General features: G+C 36.4%; 1 protein-coding gene across 4 annotated transcripts in view; it reads right to left on the reverse strand.

Moving 5' to 3' along the window:
• Nucleotides 1-430: 430 nt before the first annotated feature.
• Nucleotides 431-20,095, reverse strand: part of HPS4 (Hermansky-Pudlak syndrome 4 protein) — a 304,728-nt gene continuing 285,063 nt past the window's right edge. For all 4 annotated transcript variants that reach the window (XM_090413587.1, XM_090413586.1, XM_090413589.1 and 1 more), the window contains one exon: nucleotides 431-818. In XM_090413587.1, coding sequence (XP_090269713.1) covers nucleotides 644-818 — 175 coding nt within the window. In that variant the 3' untranslated portion in view covers nucleotides 431-643. The remainder of the gene's footprint in view (nucleotides 819-20,095) is intronic.

Consider the following 20,095-nt stretch of genomic DNA (forward strand, 5'->3'; position numbering starts at 1 on the left):
CAGTGAGTGCATCCAGTGTGAATAAATTAAAGATAGGTATGATAGCTGGGTTGGGTTTTACAGCCTCCCTCGATGAGTCCTTGACTCCCAGGAGGTCTCAGATAATAATAATAATATGAAATCCTTAATACTTGGAATTTTACTGCAGTTTTTGCTTTCTTTCCTGCTACTTTATGTTATGCTGTATCTAACAAAACAAGCATATGATTAAGATTTAGTATTCTTCCACTCAAGATCAGATTAGACAAATGTCCATACATTTTTGCTTGTCAACAGAGTTGCAAAACTACAAAAACAATAACAGTTAAATACAATTATGGTAACCAATTTACCTGATGTAAAAAGAAATACTGGGATTAAAAATGTTAGGAATCACTAGACAGATGGTTTGACAGAAGAAACAGCCTATCTTTAAGAATTTAAAAAAAAGTGGGTAAAGAAATGCAGTTTTTATTTTACTTTTTATTACACCACTACCACCATACTAATGAATATTTGCTTGTTCTCTGAAAGTCAAAATTAAGAGACAGTTTTTCAAGACTGATGCAATCACAATTCAGTCAATTGTGATTGCATTAGAATTGGCCTGATTGTGCCTTGATTTATGAATCAGCACAATATTATGAATAGATGCAGAATAAATTTATGGTAAGAATGTCTTTAGGTCTGATTCTATACTATGAAGAGCCCTCTCTGGAAGACGACCAAATGTATCAGATGAAGAAGGAATTCCAGCGATGTAACCACTACTTCTTGGATTATGATAGAATACTTCAAGAGCAGCAGTAGTATTTCCATGAACCATTTTGGATGGGGTCCTAAAAATTATATATATGATTAAAAATAAAGTAAAGAAGGATACTGGTTAAAGCAATTTTTGTGCTAATTACTTAACATGTTCCACTTTATTTCATATTGGTATGAAAATAAACTATACAGATTAATTATAAAGTTTTTAATAAATATGTTGGACAAAATTGATGAGTCCTTGGGCTCCCTGGAGATGGGTGTCACGTAATAATAATAATAAATCATTTTATCCTTACTAATCAAAGCTAAACTTAAAAAAAAAAAAAGATACACTAAAAAAGTTCTAGTTAAACAAACAAAAAAAAAAATTTGAACACCAAAAATGCAAACAAAATTCTCTCCTGACCCTAATAAGATGTTTTCTAATCAAAGGAATTCTAAAAATGGAGGAAAACTCATGCAAAACAATTACTGCAGAATTTTCCCCCAAATATCAGTGGTTTCATCATTAATGAATCGCAGAACGGCAATTAAACAATCATTATAAAAAGCACCACCTGAGTAGTTAAATTAATATATAAGTAAATAAGGTCAGTAATTTCCCAACTTATATTTAAAAAAAGTATAAAAATATAAAAAATACACACACAAACAAAATAAAGTTAGAAAAGATTAATAGATTTAAAAAGTACTATCTGACACAACAGGGATAGACACAGACAATCAGATCTGTAGGAAGTAAAATTTCACACATTTCTTCATAAAAGACATTCTATGCTGAAATGACTTATGTAGGACCCTTGTCAATAGCATGCTATCAACATTAAACAGAGTTCACTGAAACAAGACAAGAAAATAAACAAGACAGTCCTTCAAAAAGTCCTGTATGAAAAGTCCTGTATAAACAAGACAGTCCTTCAAAGTCGTTTCCTCATAGAACGTCTTTATATACAGAAGCATGTGAAACTTTACTTCGTTGTCCTAACTTAAACATATACGATGGTCTATGTCTATCCCCTCCCTTTGTGGAAGATAGGAAAGATTAGCAGGTTTAAAATGTACTAACTTTATTTTGTTTGTGTGTGTATGTATATCTTTTTAATAAGTAATGAAATTATTTACCTTATTTAGTTATTGTACATTAGCTACTCAGGTGGCACTTTTTAGAGTTGTCCCTTATTTGTCATTCTGTGATCCAGTACTGACGATGCTTATGATACTTAGGTGAAAATTTTACAGTAACAATTTTTTATGGGAGTTTTCCTCTGTTTTTAGAATTCTTTTGATTATGCCAATTCACGGTATTTCATTACTGAAACAGATGTTTTCATAATTTTTCTTTCATGGGCGCATGCATTCATTAAATTTTAACAAAGTTCAATGGTCGGCAGCAAATCTTTGGTCTATACCTTCACAAGAGCAGTATATTCACAAACAATGAGTGTGAACTTAGTAATATAGGTACTAAGCTATAAGTACCATAAAACTATTTCAGGAACTTACTTTTCTATATCAGTTTGTAGAAATGCTGGTTAGCTGAGTGGATAGCGTACCTACTATTAACAGACTATACATTCAAACATGTAGAAAAGCTTATATGTTCGTCGCACATGGTGACTAATTTTGACAGTAATATATCAGAACACAGAAAGATAAATAATTATTTATCGACTTATTGCTGATATTTTGTTGGTGTTATAACTAGCATCTTCAGAACACAAAACACAGTACATGAGACTACAACAACATGGAGTAATAATGGGACTAGTTTGAAAAATTGTAGCATCAACACAAAGACGAAAGTCCTAATTAGGCGCCCTCTATGTAAAAAAAAAGAGAAAGCAGGTACTAGTTATGTCTTAAGATGACTTCTCCCAAATATTAGACAAATTTATACAGCCATATTTGTTAAGATTAGGAATATGTTTCATGGTTTCTGTTACTTCTAAGAATAATCCTTTGCTTTTACAAGTCAGAGAGATTATTCTTAGAAGCAACAGAAGCCATGAAATATACTCTGAATCTTAACAAATATGGCTGTATAAATTTGCCTAAGATTTGGGAGACAGTCATCTTAAGACATAACTAGTACCTGCTTTCTCTCTGTTTAATATAGAGGGTGCCTAATTAGAACTTTAGACTTTGTGTTGATGCTACAATTTTTCAAACTAGTCCCATTATTGAACGGATTTCACAAATTGTTTAATGTAGTTCAGTTTTTCTCTCACTACAAGTCAGGCTAAGATAAACGATTAACAAACATTTATATTAATTTTACTATTACATAGCTTGTATCTTGTTCATAATGTTACTTCCATGTAGCTTGTATCTTGTTCATAATGTTACTTCCATGTAGCTTGTATCTTGTTCATAATGTTACTTCCATGTAGCTTGTATCTTGTTCATATGTGTGTTTTCCTGATGATGACCTCAATACAGGGGTCGAAAAGTCAATTGTTACTTGCTTAAAGTACAGTAATTATTCTAATATGTTGTGTCTCTATAAATTCTTCACTATGAATGCTGACCACCATGTAACCTTAAAAGAAAGAATTTCCCTTCAAATTAATTTGTCAGCTGTCAGTGCTCCAATATTGGCAGATCTTATATTTCTGTCCAGTAGGGCACTTCTGACTAGATCTTTGTCTTTTTCATGTCACCTTGGAATGAAACACCCATTTTGCTAACCTTTCCTCTATCATTCTGGTTTAAGCAACTACACCTTAGATTAGCTCTTCTCACATATTCCTGAATGCTACAAAGTCAAGTTACTTCCGAATATCTTTATTTTTCAACATGATTTTGCCATTGATGTTATATGTTCACTCTCGTCAATTTTCTCAAAATTTTCATGTTAGTCTCTAATCAACTATTTCTAATCCAGCTTCCAGATCCGTATGTTAGCATACAGCTATTTCTCATTCTATACAAATTTATTAAACTGAATTCTGTAGATTCTTTATGGAGAATCTACAGAATAAGTAAAATATTTCAGCACTGATATATCTGGTGCACCTTTCCTTTCTTAATGTAATCCATATAGACGTTAAATAAGTGTGGAGATGGTATGCAACTTTGCATTTTCCTGATTTTACATCAAACCATCTTCCTGTATTTCTTTCAATTCTGACTGCTGCCTTAAAATTTTAACTATGCATTACTCTGTATAATGTTCCATTTACCCCATATAATTAGAGTTCTGGAAAATTTTTCACTTGATATTTTTTCATGTGCTTTTTCTTCTACAATTTTTTCTTAGCCTCAATTACACTTACATAAATCTTACCTGGAACATTAGCAGAGAAATTGCTCTGTAATTCTCACATGTTCATTTCTCTTTTAATAAACAGGAACTATAGCTGTACTTCAATCATCCAGAATTTGACCTATTGACCAGGCCTTCTGTTATGCAGTGTAGCCAGTGCAAAACTTTTATACCTCTATATTTATGCATTTCTTTAAAAAGGCTATTCCTGCTACCTTCCTACATTTTAGGTTTAATATGCACACCTGATTGCATTTCTCTTGAATATTTTCTACCCACATTTCAATTACTCCAGAAAAATATATTTATCTTCAATTTTTATGTCACCTCTAGCATCTGATTTATTTTAAAGCCTCTTTCTTCTATTTTGAAGGCTCCCCTCCCCCCATCTCCCAGAGCATTTTGCCATCTTTGTGACATGTCTTCTGTATTCTTATCAAGTCTTTCCATGATTTTCATTTAGCGACTTTTATTATGTAGCTTAGTTCTCATACATTTTTCTGGATATATATTATCTCAGGGTATCTGACAAACTATTTGCCAGGAATGTTTCTTATGCTTTCTTTCTTCTGAAGAGACTTTTTAACTTTGTGTTTCAACCATGAAGTTAAGATTTTTCTATCCTTACAAACAACTTCACCATATGCCTCCCTAACCGAATCAATGTTTTCTTCAGGTTTCAAACTCCTTCATTTTCTGGAATAATATTTGTCTAGTAGAGTCTACAGTTTACTTCTAAAATCCGTTCAGATTTAGTTCTTTTTAAAATGTTCTTAAATTTCTTTTCAATATGATATTTTTTATTTTGCTTAAAACTAAGTCATGACCACTTCCTGTTTCAAAATCCCTTGCATACTCTTGTATTCTGTACTAGAGTGAAGATATTAATATCAACGATATAATCAAATTTATTTATTTATTTATTCGTATAGAGTTTCTTCCCTTTTTTTCCCCCGTCCATATTGGGGCGAGTTGAGCCCCCTCAAGGGGGTTAAGTATTTATGGCTGTAGATCTGTGTGTTCACGGGGCCGGTTTGCCTGCTTGTGGGATGAAAAAACCCCAGATAAACTGGGGGGGGGGGGGAAACCTGCTGTCCTCACCCAAGACCAGCTAACTTGGCTATGGCTGAGGAAGATCCTTCATCTCCTCACGTCGGCAACGGGAATCGAACCTAGGACACTTATTCCCCAGGCATATGGTTGCGAAGCGCACAGCCACAAGACTAACCGCGTGGACTATAATCAAATAAAACTTTTATAATCATTTATACCAATTTTATAATATAATAGTTTTATAATGATTATTAAAATGCAAAATTACTTTCATGTTTATACATTAACGTGATCATGTCAGGTTGTGCCTAAAGCAAGTTACACATTAAGCAAGAACTTGCCTGACTGCATATCACATCCATAACTCATTGTGCAAGCACATTTTTACAAATTGCTAAATATGTATGCCATGCCCAGTTGCAATTTTTTTTGTAGACTTTATCTCTAGAATTAGTATTTTAAAATGAGATTCTGAGATTGTACATAATATTAAGATGTTATGTACAATCTCAAATGAAACGGTATAGTATTTTATGTCATACAAAATACTATTCATCTGAAAATTTGCCCTACATAAATCAGTGTTTCTGCTCCTAGAAGTACACATAATTATTATTTATATGGGTACTCCATGGAATCAAAACATTCATCATGGAAGACCCACACTATCCACTAACACAATACCTACCATACACCTTAAACTCATTCACTATTGGCTGCTCATAACCACCCCTGACAATCCATTCCACTCATTCATCACTCTGCAAGTAGAGAACTTAGTCTGCACACCATTACTAACCACACTCAGACAACTTCCAAGCATGACTTCTAGTCCCCCCCCCACACACACTCACCATGTGCTGAAAAATTTCTTTTGTGTCAATCTTATAGAATGCCTTTAGTAACTTATAAGTTTCTATCATATCTCCTCTCCTCTGCCTGTCAACTAAACTCTGCAACCCACACACACACACACACACCCTCAATCTATCCTCATAGGGAACATTCCACAGACCTGTCACCAGCTTGGACACTCATCTTTGAATCTTCTCCACCACCTCCCAAATCCACCCCAGAAATGCAGGTTACCTAGTCTGTGCACAGTAATCAACATGTGGCTGAATCATATGACTAAATTTTTCAGGAAATGACAAAGTATACTAAAATATTAATTAAAAAACTTTAATTAATACCTTCCTGTATTTCGGCAATGTTACATTGCCATCTTCTGGAAACATAAAACTATAATATGTGCATGCAGGTACTAACAACAAGCAAATAAGGCTGAAGAAAGCAACTGGCGTTGGTCCTAGAATCGCCCCCTAGTGGTCTCCATAAAGAAATTTTCTAAGGGGTAAGAAAGTGGAGAATCCATGGCTGTACCCTCTGTCTGTAGAATTTTCCCTGCCAAACGAAATAGCCTGAGTTCATGATGAACTGAAATAGGGCTGAGATATCAGGAGGAAATTTGGCTTTTGAGTGGTGACATTTGTGAATAAGGAGGAGACATCAAAACTGACCATTATGTCAGTGTGTTGGAGTGAGAGGTTCTCTATACTGGCTTGAAAGTGGGCTGAGTTTTTAATGTGTGATAGTGTGTTGCCAATATATTTTGTGAGCACTTTGGCTGATTTGTATTTGGGGGAATCAATGCCATCCACAATGGCACATTCTGTTTATGGATTTTTGGTAGTCCATATATTCAAGGAGGTCTAGAGTTGAAAGGCTTTAGTTTGCTAGTCACTTCCTCAGGCCAAGAAGTAACCTTCTTAAGGAGCCTTTGGAATGTTCTGATTTGGGAGCTGGTGGGATCATATTCAATGAGGAGGTAGGTAGAACGATCTAACAGTAAAGTTGAAAGCTTAGAGAACACATAGCAAACTTCTTGATGGAGACTTTTGAAGAAAAAGAATTAAACTTAGCCCCACAAAAACCTACTGTCTGGCTACGGTATGTGAATGATGTGTTCTCTATTTGGCCACATGGCTTAGATACACTCCACAACTTAACATACTTAAACAATCAACACCCCAAAATCCAGTTCACCTTGGAAAAAGAAAACAACAACAGTCTCCCTTTTCTAGACACTCTGATCATACGTCAGCCTGATGGATCCCTGGCATTCTCTGTTTATAGAAAACCGACCCATACAGGTAGATACATTTACCAACATTCACACCATCTGCTTTACAACAATATGGGATTATAAAAACCCTACATAACAGGGCAAAATTAATCTGTTCAGACAACAATGCCCTAACTACTGAACTGAACCATATCCTTAACACCTTCTTAGCCAATGGCTACAACCCCTAAAAAATCCAAAAAATATTAAAACCAGTTACCTACAACCTCCCCCCCCCACCTTCTTAACAGAGATTACACTAAATCCATCAGCATTCTGTATATCTGGAGCATGTCAAATCTCTATCCACTAAAGCTCACAAAAATCCTAAAAAAATATGACCTGACTACCTGTTACAAACCACATAAGAAATTGGCATCCCTTATCTGCTCCACCAAAGACAAGCCACTTCCCCTAGACCTACCTGGACTATACCAGGTCCCTTGCAGCGCTAAACTGTCCTACTAGGGCCAAACAGGCAGGACAGCTAATATCAGGATTTCCGAACACAAAGACTACATCGGGTTTCACCAATACAGCCACTCGGGACTTGCAGACCATGCACTAGATTCCCACCAGAATACACTGGAAGAAAGCCACTATACTACATTGTAGCAAATATAAATATGAAAGATTGTACTTGGAATCAGCCTCAGCTCTAAAAAAATTCCCAAATCTCAACAAATTTGGGTGCATGAGATTATCTCAAATTTGTGAAGCTTGCATCCTTAGAACATCAGCCAAGACAACCCAATTTAGTCTGCTAGGGGGCACCTTTAGGACTCTAGGACCAATGCCAGTTGCCTTCTTTACATGTCAATGTGTTCTTCAGCATCCAAATAATCCTCTGACCTATTTTGTTAACTCTTGCAATATGTACTTTGAATTTCAAATCTCTATCCACCATCACCCCCAGATCCCTAGCCTCATCAATTTCCTGTAAACTAGTACCATTAATATGATATGAAGCATGATACTTATAAATAAATAAATTTTTCTTATATATCATTTTGAAATAAGTTATTAGTGCATTCTACTATAGTGTTACAATAAAACTTTTATTTTGTTTAGCTTGCAACTGCAGTACAGTCTTTTGGGGAAAGCATATTTTTCACCATACAGGGCGAGATTGTAAATTTGTCATTTAGTCTTCTATTATATGAAACATATAACCACTGTATCCTAATAAATTTAAGCTTATGTCTACATTTTATCTGTAAATTGAATATGTTCTCATGGCTGGTTTGCAAGATAAAAGATTTGAATTTCCAGGAGGAGAAAAACCTTCAATTGGTGTATGGGACAAGCCACCTCACCTTCAGCTGAAACAGTGAATCTCACATTATCAATATTATGTTGAACTTACAAAACAACTACATTGAAATTCCAGTGTTATGATGCAAATATTATAAAGCAAGGCAATTCAAATCAGTTAATAAAGGTCGAAACCAGTGTGGGTAAAAGCCCTTCCCATAATGCAAAGCACACGTCCAAAAGGAAGTGTGCTTTGCATTATGGAATACAAAAACAATTAATGTGAAGTCATTAGCTTCTTATATACAAGTAGCCTACCTGTTAAGAAACTTCACACACACAAGCAAACTTTGTTTACTTACACTCAGATAAAGGATTAAACAAGAATATAATTTCTTGGCATCTTTAATTTATAAGCAATTGAAAAAAAACTTTCAACAAGTTACTTGTGCCTTTACAATGTGGTCTCATTTTTGTTTTAAGTTTGTGAGTTCCATAACATTCTATGAAATAATGAATATTCCACACCTCAAAACTATTTCCTAAAAAAACTGCTTGTATCCTAAGAAAATTAAACTCTTCTACTTCTTTCCAATGTTTGGAAACTAGATTCCTTCATAAAAACAATATATGTACTTCTGTAGTGTATACAAAATTCTTTGTATATGTAGTTTCAATTACTATGGTTAAAGTGATCAATCTCCTGAGGTGGGAGTAAGAAACATATGGATTACATATCTGTTTATGATAACATGAATGTCATGATTAGGACAGTGACCACCAAATATACAGCCTCTCCCAGCTAATTCATTCCCACCTTCCTATTGCTATTTCTACAAATGGGGCTCTGGTGAAGCAAGTATTGCCACTTAAACACATATCTTCCCTAGCTAGAAAAATACCAATTAGACCTCTAAGTGGTAGAAGTCCTCCTTTATCCAGTGAAATACCACCACCACTCTTGCATTTTGGATGTGTGAAGTGCTACTGCCATGTTACATGCCATGCTTCAGAGTATGTCATCCACCTTTGGTTTCCCCCTTTCTTCCTCACATGCAGTGCATCTGATGCTCTAATTGGGCATTCTCTGCACACTTTAGTATTGAAATAGGGAGCCAGTTTCTGTTCCATTTGAGAGCATGGCAGTAAAACAGCTTTCCACAGGCTAGCCTCCACATAGCATACAGGACTGAAACCAATGGTAATGCATCTGTTATAGGCTTCCTGTCAACTGGTGAACAATCCTGCTGTCACTTACTCTGCCAAGTCATGCCTGGAAGGAGACTGTGTGTAGGATACACCGTCCGAGGTATATTGGGGTTCAAGCACTCTGTGTAGGACCAATGTACACAAATTCCTCATCCCAGCTGCATGCCCCCTCTAGGTTTCCTGAATCAACAACTCTTACATAAAGAACTCATGCAAATACTAGTGTTTTAACTGCAGATATAAAAAAATCTCCCATAAAAAACATTTCCAAGTCCACACGTTTTTCCATTTCACCATCATTTAAGGGCATCAATACAAACATTAATGATATACATGACCACTTACAGGCATCAAAACCTGTTCTACCTAACTGAACCCAACTGGCATTCTTTAAGACCAGTGCTTCCCAAACTTCTGGATGTCAGGGCCCCCTTTGTAAAAATTAAAATATTTCACGGCCCCCCTCGAAAAAAAATCGTAATAGAGAGATATATTATTATAATATTTACTGTATTTATATTCAATACAAAACATACACAGCAAATATTGCAAAAATCAAATACATATATTACATTTTTTGCCACTTATCGTTTGGTTCTGAAGACGATGCGGGCTGTTCTGGTAAAATATGAAATACTGTCTTTTTTTCTTTTTTTTTTGAGTCTGTTTCTGCTTCTGATTGTTCGCGGGAATTTTTTTTTATTTTTTTATCAGCCACTTATCCATCTCAGGGTTAAATTTTTTAACGTAGAATAGATCAAATAATATCACCACTTACCGATACTGGCACACCACAGACTGATAACATGAAATTAGTGAATATTACCTAAATAAGGGAATCCCTGGACCAGGAACATTTTTTTCTTTTGTGACTTTTCTCCCTTTACGGTAATTAAGCCTAACGCGAAACAGACAGCAAAGGCAGGTTATTAAAACGTGCATATGATTGGTGCGGTATTAACAAAAGATCGCGCAACCGAAAGATAAAAGCATAGCTGACAATTGAGTTGAAATGCTCCTCTCTTCAACCAAATTCCATATGTGAAACTGCCATAACATTCATTATATATATATATATATATTACTTAGTTTTAACAATTTTACGAATTTTAACACGTTCGGCTGAATTTTATTGCTGCCTTGGGAAATCGAACTCACACACATCTAATTAATAACAATACTTTTTAGTTAGATACTGTGTTTGCCCATGCAACATATGGTTTTGTTTCAGTCTATACAGCATATCTAAATAACTTAGGGAATTGAAACAACGTAGATACGAATATAAATTAAATAATACTTTAATAGATATTTCCGATATTTCGGCAATGTCTCATTGCCATTTTCTAAAGGAACTTACAGAAAGGCAGGAGCACACAGGCCCTAACAATACAGTAACTGGAAATGAAGCTATGAAGCTATCTTTCTCCTAGAAGTCCTGATGGTGCCCTCTGGTGGGCTAAGTAGGCATTCTTGGCCGTTGGGCTGAAGGTCTGCTGATGTTTGCCTCCCAAATTTGGGGCAGTCGCATACAACCAAATTTGTTGAGGTTTGGAGAGTTTCTTAAGGCAGAGGCTGATTCCATAAATAATCTTTCAAATTTATATTTGCTCCGGTGTATTATTTTTGCTTTCTTCCACCGTATTCTGTGGCGAGTATCCAGAGCATGGTCTGCAAGACCAGAATGGCTATATTTGTAAAACCGGATGTAGTCCTTGTGTTCAGAAATTCTGATATTCGCTGTCCTGCTTGTTTGGCCAAAGTACGACAGTTTACAACTGCAAGGGACCTGGTATACACCAGGTAGGTCTAGGGGAAGTGGTTGGTCTTTGGTAGAGCGGATAAGGGATGCCAATTTTCTGTAAGGTCTGTAACAGGAGGTGAGGTCATGTTTTTTTAGAATTTTGGTAATTTTTTCCGAGGTGCCTCGGATGTAGGGAATGATGATGGATTTAGAGTAATCTTTTTTGTGGAGGGGGAGGAGGAGGAGGGGGGATGTGGTTTGTGGGTTTTAATATTTTTTGGATTTTTTTTGGGGGGGGGGGTAGCCATTGGCTGAGAAAGTGTTTAGGATGTGATTTAGTTCAGTGTTAAGGGCTATGTCGTTAGAACAGATTATTTTAGCCCTGTTGTATAGTGTTTTTACCACTCCATATTGTTGTGAGGGGGGGGGGGTGAGATTGTTGGTGGATGTATCTGCCTGTGTGGGTGGGTTTTCTGTAAACTGAGAAAACCAAAGTTCCATCAGGCTGGCGGGTGACTAGTGTGTCTAGGAAGGGGAGGCAGTTGTTTTCCTCTTTTTCCAGGGTGAACTTGATTCTGGCGTGTTGGTTGTTTAAGTGTGTGAGGAAGGAGAGGAGTGTTTCAGAGCCATGTGGCCAAATAGCGAACACATCATCAACGTAGCGAAGCCATATGGTTGGTTTTTGTGGGGCAGAGGCTAAGGCTTTTTCCTCAAAGGTCTCCATAAAGAAATTGGCTAAGGGTGGGGAGAGTGGTGAGCCCATGGCTGTCCCCTCTATTTGTTTGTAGAATTTTCCCTGCCAAAAACGAAATAGCCTGAGTTCATTGTGAACTGAAATAGGGCTGAGATATCGGGAGAAAATTTAGCTTGGATTAGCTCTTCTAAAGTTTCCTTGAGTGGGACATTGGTGAATAAGGAGGAGACGTCGAAGCTGACCATTATGTCACTATGTTGGAGTGTAAGGTTTTCTATGCTGGCTTTGAAGTGGGCTGAGTTTTTTATGTGTGATGGTGTGTTGCCAGTATAGTGTGTGAGCTCTTTGGCCAAATATTTAGCTAATTTGTATGTGGGGGAATCAATGCCATCCACTATGGGACGTAATGGCACATTTTCTTTATGTATTTTTGGGAATCCGTAAATACGGGGGGGGTATAGAGTTAAACGGTTTTAATCTGTTGGTAACTTCTACAGGCCAAGAAGTAACTTTCTTAAGGAGGCTGTGAAGTTTTCTAATTTGTGAGTTGGTGGGATTGTAATTGATGGAGAGGTAAGTAGCCCGATCTAATAGGAGAGCATTCAGCTTACCTTTGTAGTCCTTTTGGTTAAGTACTACAGTTGCATTTCCTTTATCCGCTTTGGTGATAACTAATTCTTTATTATTTCTCAATTCCTGTAGGCTTCAAATTCCTTGTTGGATATATTGGTTTTGGGTGGTTTTGCTATGGAAAGGACACAAGCTACATCCAGTCTTACACTGTTGGCGATTTGATGTGGAAGGTGGCAGATTCCTCTTTCAATCTGGATCATAATTTCCTCATTTGGTATTTTTTTGGGAGCAATGGCGAAGTTGTGGCCACGTGAAAGCACGTTGAGAGCTTCAGGCTTCAGGGTGACTGAAGAAAGGTTGATTACTCAACCCACTTCAAAGCCAGCATAGAAAACCTTACACTCCAACATAGTGACATAATGGTCAGCTTCGACGTCTCCTCCTTATTCACCAATGTCCCACTCAAGGAAACTTTAGAGCTAATCCAAGCTAAATTTTCTTCCGATATCTCAGCCCTATTTCAGTTCACAATGAACTCAGGCTATTTCGTTTGGCAGGGAAAATTCTACAAACAAATAGAGGGGACAGCCATGGGCTCACCACTCTCCCCACCCTTAGCCAATTTCTTTATGGAGACCTTTGAGGAAAAAGCCTTAGCCTCTGCCCCACAAAAACCAACCATATGGCTTCGCTACGTTGATGATGTGTTCGCTATTTGGCCACATGGCTCTGAAACACTCCTCTCCTTCCTCACACACTTAAACAACCAACACGCCAGAATCAAGTTCACCCTGGAAAAAGAGGAAAACAACTGCCTCCCCTTCCTAGACACACTAGTCACCCGCCAGCCTGATGGAACTTTGGTTTTCTCAGTTTACAGAAAACCCACCCACACAGGCAGATACATCCACCAACAATCTCACCTCCCCCCCTCACAACAATATGGAGTTGTAAAAACACTATACAACAGGGCTAAAATAATCTGTTCTAACGACATAGCCCTTAACACTGAACTAAATCACATCCTAAACACTTTCTCAGCCAATGGCTACCCCCCCCAAAAAATCCAAAAAATATTAAAACCCACAAACCACAGCCCCCCCCCTCCCCCTCCACAAAAAAGATTACTCTAAATCCATCATCATTCCCTACATCCGAGGCACCTCGGAAAAAATTACCAAAATTCTAAAAAAACATGACCTCACCTCCTGTTACAGACCTTACAGAAAATTGGCATCCCTTATCCGCTCTACCAAAGACCAACCACTTCCCCTAGACCTACCTGGTGTATACCAGGTCCCTTGCAGTTGTAAACTGTCGTACTTTGGCCAAACAAGCAGGACAGCGAATATCAGAATTTCTGAACACAAGGACTACATCCGGTTTTACAAATATAGCCATTCTGGTCTTGCAGACCATGCTCTGGATACTCGCCACAGAATACGGTGGAAGAAAGCAAAAATAATACACCGGAGCAAATATAAATTTGAAAGATTATTTATGGAATCAGCCTCTGCCTTAAGAAACTCTCCAAACCTCAACAAATTTGGTTGTATGCGACTGCCCCAAATTTGGGAGGTATACATCAGCAGACCTTCAGCCCAACGGCCAAGAATGCCTACTTAGCCCACCAGAGGGCACCATCAGGACTTCTAGGAGAAAGATAGCTTCATAGCTTCATTTCCAGTTACTGTATTGTTAGGGCCTGTGTGCTCCTGCCTTTCTGTAAGTTCCTTTAGAAAATGGCAATGAGACATTGCCGAAATATCGGAAATATCTATTAAAGTATTATTTAATTTATATTCGTATCTACGTTGTTTCAATTCCCTAAGTTATTTAGAAATGCATAACCAACGTATAAGCCTATCTACGAGAATCTATACAGCATAGTTTCTGTATGAGGGGGGACATGTGATTCATTAATTAGTGTGTTTTTATCCCAGTTTTCTCTAATTGCACTATTTGTTGAGAAATATATTACACAGACTCCTCATACCTTATTCACTGGCATAATAAAAGTACTTGTTTTTATTGCCTCTGCAGTATAGTGGCTGTTAGTGTTGTTTACCACTGCAAGCGAGTTACTATCTCCCCACATGAACTTGTTTAAGCTTTTTTTCATGTGTGAAGTATATGCGAAACTTTTATTGGTAACAGAAAACTAGCTTGGATGACAGTGATAATATAAAACGAGTTTTGATATGTGTATAAAGTTAATGTCAACAGTTCCTGATTACGAATGCGTGATGAAAGGGACAGGAAGATTTGGAGCTTCCCTGGAGAGCATTCGAAGTAAATACAATTAACCACTGCTTTGAAATGAAACATGAATAAGCAATATTTACTAATATTCATTAAGCGCCGAAATACGCAGGAAGCAAAGTTAGTGAACCAACACCAATGCGTGAATTTTTCCATTAAAATATATAAAAAATAACAAAAAAGAAATAATAAATAAAAATTAAATACGTTTCTTTTAAAATAAAAAAATCTACTTAGTCTTAAAACATTCAAAATTTGTTTTCATTATTTCACGGCCCCCCTCAACAAAACCTACAGCCCACAGTTTGGGAAGCGCTGTTTAAGACTGCATTCCAACTACGACTTGAACGATGCATTCTGCAAAAAGGAAAGAACATGTGTTTTTGTAAAATTGGATATCCCGAATCTGTTTTTTTGATCTGCTCTGGTTCAAGATCTCCTTACATTACTTTATAGTTTCCATTTGCTGCCTTTACTGCTCTCCTAACTTTCACAACAATGCTGCCTTTTTGACTACTTATAACTAAAAGTCAATTTCATACAAACTAATTACCCAAATTTTGAGACCATCTTCCTAGGAGACTAATGTCCATAACACAAACGGGCTCCCCCTCTCCAGCTTCACAGATCAAGTTGGAAGGGAAGCTTAATCATTTGTCATCAGTCATTATCTATCACAAACAGTTATCCTATCAACCAGAAAATGAGACAATCATCATCCTTCCAACACTCTGGACCGTTTCTTAACTACCTTTCTTCCAAATACACTGTGAATGTCTGCTCTCCTCTTGGCAACTCTAACCACAATCTTATCCAGATTCCCTTCTCTACAGTTCATTCTTCTCCCAGCCAATTTTAGCCTCATATCCTATGGCACCTAAATTGTGCCAACTAGGATGACCTCTAGAATTTTTGTCTCTTTTCCATGGTCAGATTACTGTTTATGCTCTCCTGATCCAAACATCTCCACTGAATTAAATAGCCCTTACTGGAATGAGTGCCTTCATTCCCCACCCCACTGCAAATCCTTACTCAGCTCTGCTTCCCTAAAAAAGGTGCCTCTGCAGTCCATGATAAAAATGTACATATGTTCAATTGTTTAAATCAAAAGCTCCAGCTTCTTATTCAGCTTACACTACAGCCCAAAGCAAGTATAAAAAAGTTATCAATGATTCTAAAGCAAACTTCACTAGAATGAAATGCAATAAATTTACCTTCTGCTCAACTGGCAATGAGCCTTCTGGTCCCTTGCTAAGGCTGTTAGGATTAACTTCTGCCCTTCCTTCTTCCCACCTCTCTCACATCCTGATGGTACCATGGTAACCTCACCCAAGAATAAAGCAGACCTCTTGGCATCAGTATTTTTTTCCAACTTTCATTTAGACATGGAAAATCACCTCTCGAACTATCACAAAATGCCCTTTGCATTCCTCCCGATTTTTCACCAGAAGGGCATCAAGAAAATCTCAATTAATCTTGATAGTAATAAATCTCCTGATCTAGATGGTATTCCTCCAGTTGTGCTCAAAACTTGTGCCCCAGAATTAACATCTATCCTGTATCACTTACATAAGTAATCATATTAACCTGGCATCTACCGCCATAGCATGGAAGCAAGCCTTTACCTAAAAAAGGGGAAACAAAAGTCAGTCATCAAACTATCGTCCCATTGCTTTCAAAGGTGATGAAGAAGGTTAACGACCAGCATTTTCACTATCTGGAGACCCATCAATTAATTAGCTATCACCAATATGGATTCTCTCATTCTTATTCTACAATATACACCTCCTTGCTAACCTTACCCACTTTGGATTACAGGCATCAGAAAGATTTGGAGTAATTCATGTGATTGTTCTCCATTTCAAAGGCATTTGATCAATGCTTAGCATTAAATAAATTTCGTGTGATGATACTGCATTCCTCCTTTTTACGGGAGTTCACAGTACCATCTAGTCCCCCCCCCCAAATTTTATCCGGGCTCCGGAACCTGCATAGGCTGACAAATCAGATCTATGGCTGGGTCAGTATTCCTGACTGTAATCCATGTGTCCTCAGATTGGTTTTGCCTGCTTGCGGGATGAAAAACACCAGATAAACTGGCAGAAAAAACCTTGCTGTCCACGCCCAAGACCGGCTAACTTGGCTAAGGCTGAGGAAGATCCTTAAGCTCCTCACGTCATTGACGGGAAATGAACCTAGGACACTCCTTCCCCAGGCATATGGTTACGAAGCGCAAAGCCACTAGACTAACCACGCGGACATGCTTGGCATTGAAGTCTGCTGAACAAGCTACCATCTTATGGTCTCCCTCCTGTGTTGAGTGATTGAATTGACAGCTTCCTCTCAACAGTTTCTCTATTAATGCAAAACCTGAGGGTTTTGTATTCTTACCTCATGCTCTTCCTCCTTTACATCAATGACCTTCTCTCTCTGACTTTAACCCTAACTGACAGTGGTGCACCCAAAATTCTCCCTAAAATTCTTGATGATATACAGAAGTGATTCGCTTAATAGATGATCCCCTCTCTCACCCTTCGATCACTTTTCCATAGGCACTTTGTTTCTACATTATGTTCTTTCTATAAGTACTTTTCATGGTCACTGCTCTGCTGTACTACTGGCCACTGCCATTCTTCCACTTACTTCCAACCATGTAAGAACTTGAGCAACTATTGGCCAACACACTGTCCAACTCCAGACATATGAACAAACTTATCACCTTCCTTCATTCTTTGAATCTCTATCACACTGTTTTTCCCACTAAGTGCAACTTTCAACTCTTTAAGAAACATATCAATAGATTACATTTTTTCTCTTTAATCACTTACCCTTATATGGCACTGGCCAAACCAGAATGATTCTATGCTGTTTTTTTTTGTTGTCCAAATCATAATTATCCAAAAGATAAGCATTTAATTTTTATATTAGATTACAGATATTTAGAATGTTCAATTAATATACTTTATATATATATATATATATATATATGAGAGAGACAGTATGCTAAGCATTTCTATCAAAACAATCTGCATGATGAATGTTAACTATTTCATGACAATGCTAGTTTACAATAAAAAAAATTGAACTGTTACAACGAGTTGATTTTTTTTAAACTAACCTATGCTTTTGATTGAAATAACAGTTTCAGGCATAATGTGATAATAACATTATCACATTATGCCTGAAAGCCATTATTCCACTGGAGACAGTTGGAATACAAAATATTACTTCACATGAAATATACAGTTGACCCTTGAACAACACAGGGGATTACAGGCACCAACCTCCTGCATTGACGAAAATCCACATATAACTTTTTTAACTCCCCAATAACATAAGCAGTCGATTAATACATATTTTGTATTAATGTTATATGTATTATATATTGTATTCTTACAATAAAGTAAGCTTGAGAAAAGAAAATGTTATTAAAATAATCATAAGGAAGAAGAAATACATTTACAGTACTTCATTGTATTTATCGATACTGTAAGTTTATGTCATCTTTTACAAAATGAATTGTCTGTCAGTCAGTACCTACATTAATATTGTCATATGATACAAAACACTGCAGATATTATAGGTTTTACTTAACACTAGGCATAAAAATTTAAAAGATAATGTACAAAAGAAATTCACATTTATTTACAGGTATAACAATTCACTGAATTGAATGAAGCAGCAACAATCTGACTGCTTTATGGTAGCCTAGCCTATAGACTAAAGAATGAATTGTTATAAAATTTTTATTTTTATGTTAATTAACAGTTAAATTTATGCACTTATGATTTAATACTGGATCTTTATGTTTGTTTACATTTCTCTTGACTATGAATGGTGCTATGGTCTGTAAGTGTGTGTGTGCAAGTTTTGATAAATTTTTACTTTTTTTTTTTTTTTTTTTATAATAGTGTGTATATTTTATGGTAGTAAATGATAAAATAGACTATTATCTACATATATTTTATTCATTCATCTGAGATAATTTTTTTCTTAATTTTTACAATATTTCTAGGCTATGCGGTTCATCTACGTGTTGCAAACCTCCAAAAATTTTTCCAATATATTTATTGAAAAAAAATCACGCATAAGTGGACCCACACAATTCAAACCAGTGTTGTTCAAGGGTCAATTGTAACATAAATTAGTGCAATAAGACTTTCTACACCTTTATCCTTAATCACAGAAGAGTAAGATCTTTACAGAGACAACTGAATTTTCTGAGGGCACTCAATTATCCTCACATAAATATTCAGAATTCTTAACTGCGGCCTAAGAGTATTGTTGCTACTGTGAATGTTTAAGTGGACAGCATTGTAGCACTGTCACCAACAGGCTGTGAAAATGATGGTTTCAGAAATTCTTTACATGGTAGATGATTACTGTTGTGGCTACCATCCTGCTTATTGGATGGTAGCCACAAAGTAGCTTAAAAAAAGTATAATATTTGGTCTCTAGATTAGTCCACCAATAATCCTGCTTGCAGAAAGGTTTCAATGTTTGATGATTAAGATTTTCTTCTGTTTGGAGTTGTTCTGGATGCTATACGGGTTGAAGATGGGTCCTCCGAATTATTGAAATTATTAATCCATCATTCCTGTTCAGATTTGGATGATGTTTCAGTATTTCACAGGCTTCTTTGAATTTTTTTTCCAAACCAGGTTTTGGTGCACTGTAGGGACTAGGTGCCTTTTCAGTCAATTCTATGACATATTAGGAGTGCATCGTCTGACAGGCCTGTTTTACCATAATGGAGGTATTTAATGTGGTGTTTGTATTCATCTTTTCTAATTGGGATGGTGCATCCTGTTTCCCCTATGTAAGGTAGGTTACAGGTACACTGAATTTTGTAAACCACTGGGTGGGCAAGGTATGAAAGAGGATCTTTGAAAGGGCTAAGCAAATTTCTTAAATTTGCTAAGACTTTGTAGTCTTAGCAAATTTAAAAAATTAGCAAGTAAGACAAGGTAGTCTTAGTATTATATTTAAATAGTGTTCTATCTATTTTTTCCAAAATGTCCCTAATGTATGATATGGCTATGGCATTCTCATAATCTTTTTTTGCTTTTAATGGCATTTTATGAACTGTTTTTTTTTTTTTATATTTTTTTTATTGTAGCCATTTTTTTTTATAAATGTTTGGTTAATAATTTCAAATTCTTGGTT

Source organism: Typopeltis vanoorti, chromosome 24, assembly GCF_054136105.1.
Source record: "Typopeltis vanoorti isolate ZY-2024b chromosome 24, IOZ_Tvanoo_1.0, whole genome shotgun sequence".
Lineage (NCBI taxonomy): Eukaryota > Metazoa > Arthropoda > Arachnida > Uropygi > Thelyphonidae > Typopeltis > Typopeltis vanoorti.